General features: G+C 38.2%; 1 protein-coding gene across 1 annotated transcript; it reads right to left on the bottom strand.

Moving 5' to 3' along the window:
* Window positions 1–5: 5 nt before the first annotated feature.
* On the bottom strand, window positions 6–8,339 carry LOC139666076 (E3 ubiquitin-protein ligase RING2; the record flags this gene model as incomplete). The annotated part of the gene is made up of 7 exons (XM_071545172.1): window positions 8,297–8,339; window positions 2,976–3,072; window positions 2,700–2,860; window positions 1,529–1,611; window positions 1,285–1,417; window positions 1,079–1,178; window positions 6–161 (listed from the first exon to the last, which is right to left on the bottom strand). Coding segments are annotated over exons 2-7 (720 nt in total), but the record flags the coding sequence as incomplete, so codon positions are not given.
* Window positions 8,340–10,182: the final 1,843 nt, after the last annotated feature.

The raw sequence follows: 10,182 nt of genomic DNA, 5'->3' as shown, positions 1-10,182 counted from the left end.
TCGTCCTTCTCCATCAGGGTGGGGTGTGGCCGGAACACCAGCTCGATCTCGCTGGCGCCGCCGTCGATCACCGAGTCCCCGCCCCCGTTCTCGGCGGCGTTGTCCATGTCCAAGCCGCTGTCGTCGCTCGTCTTGGTGCGCTTGATGCTCGGGCCGGCCTCCTGGAGGGGGGGGGGGGGGGGGGGGGGGGGGGGAGTTAAAATATGTGATCGGGGTGTTACCGGTTACGCATACATACACGCCAGGAAGCGGAGACGCGGCTTTGAAGCCCGAGTCTCGTCCGACTGATTTGCGTAGCCAAAAATACTACTATGTGACAGGATGAGGTCTCGAAAAGGCTGCGAAAACATGGAAGTGGAAACGAAACCTGGCTTCGGGGGCTGTGTACGAGTCAAACAACAGAAGATAGATCTGTTTTCTTATGTATATGTATGGTTTGTATGTGCACTGTCCATGTCATTTGATCCAAAAAAAACTTCAAAAACTGCAAACAAATCTAGCTAGATTGTAAACAAAGTGGGTTGAAGTGGGTCTCACCAGTATATTATCCCTCAGTTACTTAAGCCTGCTTTTGTTTATTGCTTTGGTTTCTATTTTTTACTAAATTACATGTGTAAAAGTGATGATACTTGGTGAGAGAGGGCTTAAAGATATATACTACATGCATATGTTTGCATGTGTGTGTATGTGCCAAGGTAATTATTACAGTTAATATAACCTAAGAATAAAACTGGAGTAAAAAAAAAAGCTAACCCAGATCAACTAGCAGCAGTCATCCAAAACATAAAAATTCCAGTCAACCTTGTCTGCATGGACAAATTAATCAACCCAAAGGCAGAGCTGATTCGAAATTTTACAGTAAATAATTTATGCCTGTTAAGACTAAAACTGTACATGCTGGAAAGTTATATCAAGCTCCTTAGACTTAAATCTTAGAAAACAGTATCCTCAATTTTCAGCCCAACTTTTACATTCGTACGTATACGTATTCTGCATAACAAGACGTGCAAGTTGCTAATCTGGAATAATTTTAATTTATTCTGTTTTTAAGTAGGTACATGTAAACATCACAGCCTACCTGATTGCTATGGACGGAGGCGTTGCTACAGTGGGAGGAGTCTCCGTTGTCCTCGGCTCCGCTGCCGTTCTCCACTGTGTGTTTCTTACCACGCTGCAGTCTGGGGAAAACAGACCAGGTATTGTTACGGACAGGCAGAGTTTACTACAGCTCCCCACTGTGTGTCTGTGTGTCTGTGTGTGTGTGTGATAGTGTGTGATGTTTACCTGGTCATAGCCTGTATTTTCAGCCCTTCCTCTATGCTGTGAGACAAGGCTTGCTGGTTGTTGTGTTTGCTGATGCGGGCCAACACTCTCTCCTGGTGAGCTTCGTACTCGTCGCGGCTGGGGTAGATCTTACCTGGAGCGGGACAGAACGAAGACGAGACACGATTACACACTCGTTTTCATTTTGCCTTCTTTTTCTACTGTGAGCAGAGCTGCTTGGATTTGCGGCACGAAACACACTTACTAATCAGGGCGTCAAAGTTTGGGTCTGGACGCAGCGACCTCTTGGACACCAACTTCTTACGACAGGTAGGACACTCCTTATTACTACACAGAGAGAGAGGAGACAGATAGATGGAGACGTCAGTTGACATAATCAACAAAATCCCAATTATTCAAACATTACGACTGTATGTATGAAAATGTCAATTGTTCCGTCTGGATTATATTTAAGCATTTACAATACAGTAAAGCGGAACCTCTGAAAAATAGAATGCCCTCCCACAGTAGCATTACACCAACATGTAAAATAGAAGTATCCTGGAGCCAAGTCTGAACCAGATAGGATTTGGTGAGTATTTATATTCCCTGGCTGTCAATGATGGAGTAGTTTGACTACAGACTTGAATATGCACAGAATAGTTCAGGCTAGTTGTGTGTAGTTAACTGCTAATATTAGAAGACAAATAATAATTGAGAGCTCTCCTCTCCACTAGGGCTGAACAATTAATTGAAATTTTATCGAAATCGCAATATGGCCTACTGCAATATTTGTTAAAGTAGTCAAAATACCATTTGAAATGAAATATTGTCGTGCTGCAGAGATGTCCTGGCCTACACAGCATATTCTACAGACTTAAGAAAACATCTTTGTTTGGTACAGATCCCCGCAAAAATCACACCATAATCATTTTTATACGTTTTTCAATGAAAATGAGAATAATGATATAAAAATTATCATTCCCTCTAATATCGCAAATCATATCGCAATTGCAATATCAGTCAAAATAATCGTAATTATATGGTATTTTTTCAAAATCGTTCAGCCCTACTCTCCGCACAAAACTTTTCTCTAAGGTCTATGGTCAGGTCTCTTGGCTAAACAAAATATGTAAACTACAAGATACATCCATAAGCAGTGATTTCCTTTGCCGTTAAAGGGATAACACAAGCACTAGCACAGTGCTGTCACAAGCTAATGTTAACTTATGTGCCGTAATAGTGACAACATCTTTGCAATGGCTGTGGGCTCTTCTTGAGCCGATTAATCACTAGGATGATGGTCAGAATAATCGATCATATGTTGCAGCTCTGATATTCACGTTACTGATTGAGCTGATGGTCTTATCCGGGGCGACTTGCCGACCTAATCGGTAGCCTGGATGCCACTACGAGGTCAAACGGCCAAAACTCACCCAGATCTCAAAGCGGTGATAATACAATCGGCACAGAAGCGGTGCAGACATTCTTTGGTGGTCATTGTGTTCTTCAGCATGTCCAGACAAATAGGACACATCAGTTCACTGTGGAGGGATCTGGGCGACACCGCTATCTCCAGCCCATCTGTTATAGCCTCCTGTCACCGTGCAAGACAGATCGGAGAGAAGGTTAGCTAGTACACACCGACAGATAAACGTTTTCACTTCACTTCAGAAAAGGCCACAGGTATAATTCAGTAGATCTGCTGTTACCTGTGGGGTTCTCTGTAGTTCGTAGAGGCTCAGCTCCCAGGTCTTACTGAGGGGTTGGACCCCGTTGGTCTGAACTGTCTGAGTCATCACGGCGACACTGAAACACAAAAAAAACACAATTGGGTCGACTTAGAATTACAAACCTGAGATGCATTCAAAGCACAGAAAGCACTGAAACAAACAAATGAAATATATTAAATATCAGACTGGAACCAGCAGACTTCAGATCACAAGGTTGTGTCCTTTGTTTTTGTGTGACTTTTTGGTTGCAAATAGTCTATTAAACAATTTAACAGTGTAAACTAGGGCTGAACGATTTTGAAAAAATATCTAATTGCCATTATTTTGACTGATATTGCAATTGCGATCATTTTTACATCATTATTCTCATTTTCACTGAAAAACATATTAAAATGATTATGGTGTGATTTTTGCGGGGATCTGTACCAAACAAAGATGTTTTCTTAAGTCTGTAGAATATGATGTGTAGGCCAGGACATCTCTGCAGCACCACAATATTTCATTTAAAATGATATTCTGACACACATTTCGCCTTTAACAAATACTGCGCCTCCTGCGATTTGAAAATTGCAGTAGGCCATATTGTGATTTCGATAACATTTCCATTAATTGTTCAGCCCTGGTGTAAACTTGGAAATAAAATTTGGGAGCACTGATTCCCCTGAAAATTATTTCAGTGACTTCTTTGATGCCAGCAATGAAAGCCCACTTACGGATTAGCCGCCTTATTTAAATCAATCAAATGTCAGCTTTACTAGCCCTTGATTCATCAAGCCTACTTAAAAATAATCATGTTTGTTTGCTCTCAGTTGCCTCTGCATTTCACAGACAAGGAAGCTTTGGGAATGAGGTTTTATCAATATAACAGTTAGCATTACAGCATACCAAGCACGTCTCCAGTGATGAAGACAAGGCTGTCTCCAAAATATATCCAGAAATATGTGGGTGACGTACTGACTTTTGTTGCATTCAGGCTTTGAAAAGTAGTCTAGCACAGCCAATACATTTAGGCAACACAAGAAACTTATAATGGTGGAACAAAGAAAATAGTATGCTTACTGATAATTGTAAATAGGCAGGGAAAAAGTGAGTCATTTTTTAATACATTGGCAGAATCTGCTTTGTCAAAGTCCTGTCTCACACCTTGGTTTGCCTATCTACAATTACTATTTTCTTCATTCCATCTGCATAGGTTTCCTACAACTGGATTTCGGTGTTACATTTGTTCAAACTGAAATGTTGAATAAAGCGACTCACTCAACCACAATTCAGTGACAGGACTGGTTTCTTTTATATATTGGCAGAATCTGCTTTGCTCACGATTGCTTATGTGCTAGGAGTGTGATTTTCAGACCTGTTGGAATAGGGGAAAAAAACACTATTCTCCAATCTCCTCTACCGGAGCAACAGATAACAGAGAATCACTGATTTTGGGGGTATATCATGGTAAAATCAGTAGACTCCCGCACACTCTCTTCACTCAACAAGAATTTATTAAATGACAACGTTTCGGTCAAGCGACCTTCGTCAGGTATCTGAATAAACAATACAATGGGGCCTGTTGATATAGGGGAACAGGAAATAAGATGGTCCAATCATAGGGCCAAGGTGATCAGGTAACCTCCCGGTACAAATCAGTGCCTAGTGAGGTACAAGGGTCCATCCAGGTGGCAAGGTATGGCAATCAAAAAATTAATTAACAAGCAGATGTTTTTTTTGTAACATCCATAAATAGCATCCAATATCACGACTCCAAACAACATATATCAAAAAGGAGTAAAGACCACAGAAATGTGTGTTTATACAAAAAGGAGGAGAGTCAATCACAACTGAAACATACCTAAAGATGTAGCTACATAGGAGTAAAATCCCAATGGGAGATAGGCAGATCCAAGCCATATAGTAGGTTAGGCTAATCTTTGGTCAAGTGGACCATGTAAGGACATTGGTAGATGCTCACATCATAATACAAAGCATACATAATAGCAAGAAGGGTGCAAAAACATTAGAATAAGTATGAGAAAAGCCACCCTAATTAAAAACAAGGGGTACCATAAATTGGCTAGTATAAATAGAAAATGTCAACAATAAGTAAACATATAATTAACATAGGAAATTTAATTAATATATCATGGCCAGGAAGCTACGCAACCCAAGATACTACCAAGTCCAACATCACTTCAACACAGCATATGTCACTCCATATGTCACACAAAACACTTCTGTTCTGTAACCAGATAGGGCATCAAGAAACAGGTGGAAGTTCACCAGCAACAGGATGTTTGCAAGTTTCATCAAGTTCAGATTCTTAAGACCTGTTTAATGCAAGCTAGAATGTCAATGAAGACCAATTTCACAAGTGAAATACAAAAGAAAATGAAAAATCAAATATCGAGCTTTCAGAATACAGGCCTGTGTTACTGGACTCATTTTTTTTTTTTAACCAGAAAAACAAGGCACCAACAAAATGCAACTTTTAAAAAGACAGCTAAAACTGAATTTAAGACTTACAATGTCATGTTTAGCTGTGTTCAACACCATTTATGGCCTTGAATTTAAATAACATGATTTAATTTTTTCAGGCCATGAAGAAACCCTGCAAAAAGGATTAAAAACTGTTTCTCCCCAACCAGTTTCGCCCCATGCCCATTTTTATTCCCAAGAGTAAATGTGGTCCCAATCAACTATGGCTGGGCCATCGTCTTTCAGTGAAATCATATTGACATGATGATAACAAGTTTGATTTGAAAACTCTGACAAAATGAGGTATGAAACATTTTAAGGAATATATTTGAAAATTTCAGTTTTGTTGGACATCGCACCTAAAATTACCATTTGGTTCAATGGGATGAACATTCATTTATAAGCTGCATTGTGTGACTTACTATACACATGTTCATTCTGTATATACTATACACCATACTGTTTATACTATATATATATATATTTACTGTATATATCTTGCATTTCATATCCACTGTTCATATTGTTTATACTGTTATTTATACTGTTATTTATCTTAGCACACTCATACTACCCCTTACAGTTTATTCTATTGATATACTTAGCGTATTCATACCACTCTGTTCTGTATGTACACCATACTATATATATTATTATATACATCTTGCATATTCATATATCTTCTTGCATACTCATATCCACTGTTCATACTGTTAATACTGTTCATACTGTTGATACTGTTCATACTCTATATCTTAGCACATTCATTCATTCTACCCTTACAGCTTATTCATATATTATACATATGTACATTACATTGCACTGCACTTTTATACTTCTGATGCTAAACTGCATTTCGTTGTCTTGGTACTTGTACTCTGTGCAATGACAATAAAGTTGAATCTAATCTAATCTAATATCAATATCCTAATGATTATCATGATATTGATTCCAATATCAATATCCATATCGCCCAATCCTACAATCAACCCCAAGGCGACCTAGAGCTGTGATTTCTCCGAGTCACAGAGAGAGGGGGTTTGGACAATTAGATTTAGATTAGAATGCCTTGAATGTCTGCCATAAACCAAACATCTACCAGCCAACCAGTGGTGACCCCCCCCCCTTCCCCCCAAGGGTATTACTGGCCAGATGGGCTACTTGAGCTATTTTGCCTCCCCGCTGGGCCTTGGAAAAACTATGGAAGCCCATTTCCGCCAGTGTGATGAAAAAAACGGTCCTGAAAGTCATTATAATGAGAAACTTTCTCAAAATAATGACTTTGTATCTTTGAGATACTAAGTCATTATTTTGAGAAAGTTTCTCATTATTTTGAGAAAGTTTCTCATTATTTTGAGATACTAAGTCATTATTTTGAGAAAATTTCTCATTATTTTGAGATACTATGTCATTATTTTGAGAAAGTTTCTCATTATTTTGAGAAAGTTTCTCATTATTTTGAGATACTAAGTCATTATTTTGAGAAAGATTCTCATTATTTTGAGAAAGTTTCTCATTATTTTGAGATACTAAGTCATTATTTTGAGATACTAACTCATTATTTTGAGATACTAAGTCATTATTTTGAGATACTAACTCATTATTTTGAGATACAGTCATTTTGAGAAAGTTTCTCATTATTTTGAGATACTAACTCATTATTTTGAGAATGTTTCTCATTATTTTGAGATACTAACTCATTATTTTGAGATACAAAGTCATTTTGAGAAAGTTTCTCATTATTTTGAGAATGTTTCTCATTATTTTGAGATACTAACTCATTATTTTGAGAAAGTCTCTCATTATTTTGAGATACTAAGTCATTATTTTGAGAAGGTTTCTCATTATTTTGAGAAGGTTTCTCATTATTTTGAGATACTAACACTATTTTGAGATACTACCTCATTATAATGACTTACAGGATCTTTTTTTTTTTTAAATCACACTGGCTGTTCAGAGAGTTATAGTTTTCAGAGACTTTATTTTAATACAAATAAAGTTTATTATCACACTGGCGGAAATGGGCTTCCATAAAAAAACAAATACAAGTATCAGAAACTGGTGTGGGTTGGGGGGAGGAGGGCTGAAGGTATGCTAACAGTCCCAGACAGCACGACAGGGGATGATTCAGATTTAACTGTCGGGTCAGCAGTTGTTTCTTCACATTCACCTTAGAATCTTCAGAAAAAATATGGAAAAAACTAAAGATGCCGTCAAGCCTCAGCCCCCCAGAACACTGACCTCTTGGCTTACATGTTAATCACCCATTCATGTCAACAAACAAAACCCCACATTTCCTCACTGTCGACTCACAAAATGGTCTGTGCTGTTGTAGACTATAGTTTTTTAAGCTAGCAACCGACAATGAATATTCACTGACATCACCCAGCCTTACTGGGGCTAGCTAATCAAATGCAGTTAATAGACAGACCCCACGCACGGCTCTACGGGTCGGCTACGCTAACTAGCTAGCTACCTCAGAGGCTAGCTATTCTTCGTAACGTTAGCAGTAGAAGCCACGTAACGGTTAAGATATAGCGTGTACTCGACAGGAGACGGAATGTGTGCAAGGTTACGTATATGTGCCATGACCACTGGAATAAGCTGGCTAATATTAAAGCGTTGCGGGGGAATCGTGAACGTAATTTGGCGCTGTGACAGAGGGAAAAACAACAACAGAGAAAGGCGACGCACCAATCTCCTATATGCTTTATGAACGATATTTCCAACGTTTTAATAATTGGAAACCAGCATACGGACTGTCGTTGACCGACAAACACGGGTATTAAAGCGAAATATTCATAACTAGGGTAAAATATGTTTGTTTATGTACTTACATTTTCTGTTGTGGATGGGAGCCGATCCAGCCAGCGCGTTCAGGCGAAGGCAATATGGCGGATATGGTGGTCGCGGTGTAGTCTGGGAAATGAAGGCAGTACGCCAAAAAAAGGGTCCCAAATTAGCAGAATGGAGCATGCCATACCTGACAGCTGCAACATAGTTTTATGCATGATAAAATGGAAACACTGGAGAGCATTCATGATTTGTGAGTTGGGGTTTTTTTTTGTATTTTACATTATTTGCCAAAAGTGCAACTCTGCATGAGGTGTCTGTTCCTGTCCCCCATTTCTTCTCCAACCATTTCTTTTCCATTTTAAATTACATTTAAAAAAGAGACAGAGCCCAGTTTGAGGAGCAAACTATTGGTTTATAATTTGTAATTGGCCCTGACAGAAATATATACAAATGAACCCGCATCCCAAGCTCACACAACTTGTTAACAGTGGTGGAAGAAGTACTCTGATCCTTTACTTATGTAAAAGTAGGCTACCCATACAGCAATGTAAAAATACTCCATTACAAGTAAAAGTCCTGCATGAAAAATCCTACTGAAGTAAAAGTACATAAGTATTAGCAGCAAAATGTAGTTAAAGTATTAAAGTAAAAGTAGTGGTTTGGTCCCTCTGACTGATATTTTATTATATATGACATCATTAGATTATTAATACTGAAGCATCAGTGTGTAAGCAGCATGTTACTGTTGTAGCTGCTGGAGGTGGAGCTAGTTTGAACTACTTTATATACAGTTAGCTAGTTTAGTCCAGTGGTTCCCAACCTAGGGGTCGGGCCCCTCCAAAGGGTCACCAGATAAATCTGAGGGGTCGTGAGATGATTAATGGGAGAGAAAAGAAGAAAAAACAAAGTTCTGATACACAAATCTGTTTTCAGTTTTTGGACTTTTTCTCTAATCTTTGATTTTTGCTGAAATATTGGATCATTTGAACATTTATTGAAATGAAACCATGTGAGGTTTAGAGGGAAAAATCACTATTTGGTGGAGCTGTTAACAACTCATAGACATCTGAAATGTGACCCGACTACACACTGCTTTTTGTAAGACGTCAAAAGCCAAAAAGGTTGGAAACCACTGGTTTCATCTTTAACAATGTGTTGTATTTTAAAAGCTTGTTATATTATCCATTGTGTCAAATCTCCATCTGAAAAGTAACTAAAGCTGTCAAATAAATGTAGTGGAGTAGAAAGTACAATATTTCCCTCTGAAATGTAGTGGAGTGGAAGTATAAAGTAGCATCAAATGGAAATACTCAAGTAAAGTACAAGTATCTCAACATTGTACTTAAGTACAGTACTTGAGTAAATGTACTCTTACTTTCCACCACTGCTTTTTAACTAGATGAGTTGATGAATTAATGCATTTTACATCCATACATCTTGGGCAAATAGCTTTGCATGACACTTGGTGGTTTAGAATGACACCAGCTTGCATGTGTGAATATGCAGGGATGTAGTCCATTTACCCACCTTTTTACATGACACAAAAGTTTACAATGTAAATTCATAGTGCATTACACTAGCCAACATCAGACTGTTGTAAGTTATATGAGAGTGAAGTAAAGGAAAAAAGCACATCATTGTTGTGAAACCTTGTAACTCCAATTTTGTTGATTTTCATGTTTTAACTTGAATTGAAACTTACACACACATATAAAAATGTGGAGTGAGATTTACTTAGTAAAACCTTGGTAACAATTTCCGCACAGAAATTCCTAGTAAATTTAACGGAGGATATTCTCAGTAAAATCTACATACCAATAAGCATTAAGTTAAACCAAGAAATACTTGTAAAGTTTACTAACAAATTTCTGTTTTCGTTAGTAATTTTTACTCATTCTTCATCAGTAAATTTTACTCAGACTACCAA

Source organism: Centroberyx affinis, unplaced genomic scaffold, assembly GCF_046629955.1.
Source record: "Centroberyx affinis isolate AG114_WGS23_722 - 3 ecotype Tasmania unplaced genomic scaffold, CSIRO-AGI_Caff_v1 ptg004787l_1, whole genome shotgun sequence".
Classification (NCBI taxonomy): Eukaryota; Metazoa; Chordata; class Actinopteri; order Beryciformes; family Berycidae; genus Centroberyx; species Centroberyx affinis.
The sequence above is the reverse complement of the archived record's forward strand: the minus strand, read 5'-3'. Positions and strand labels throughout refer to the sequence as shown.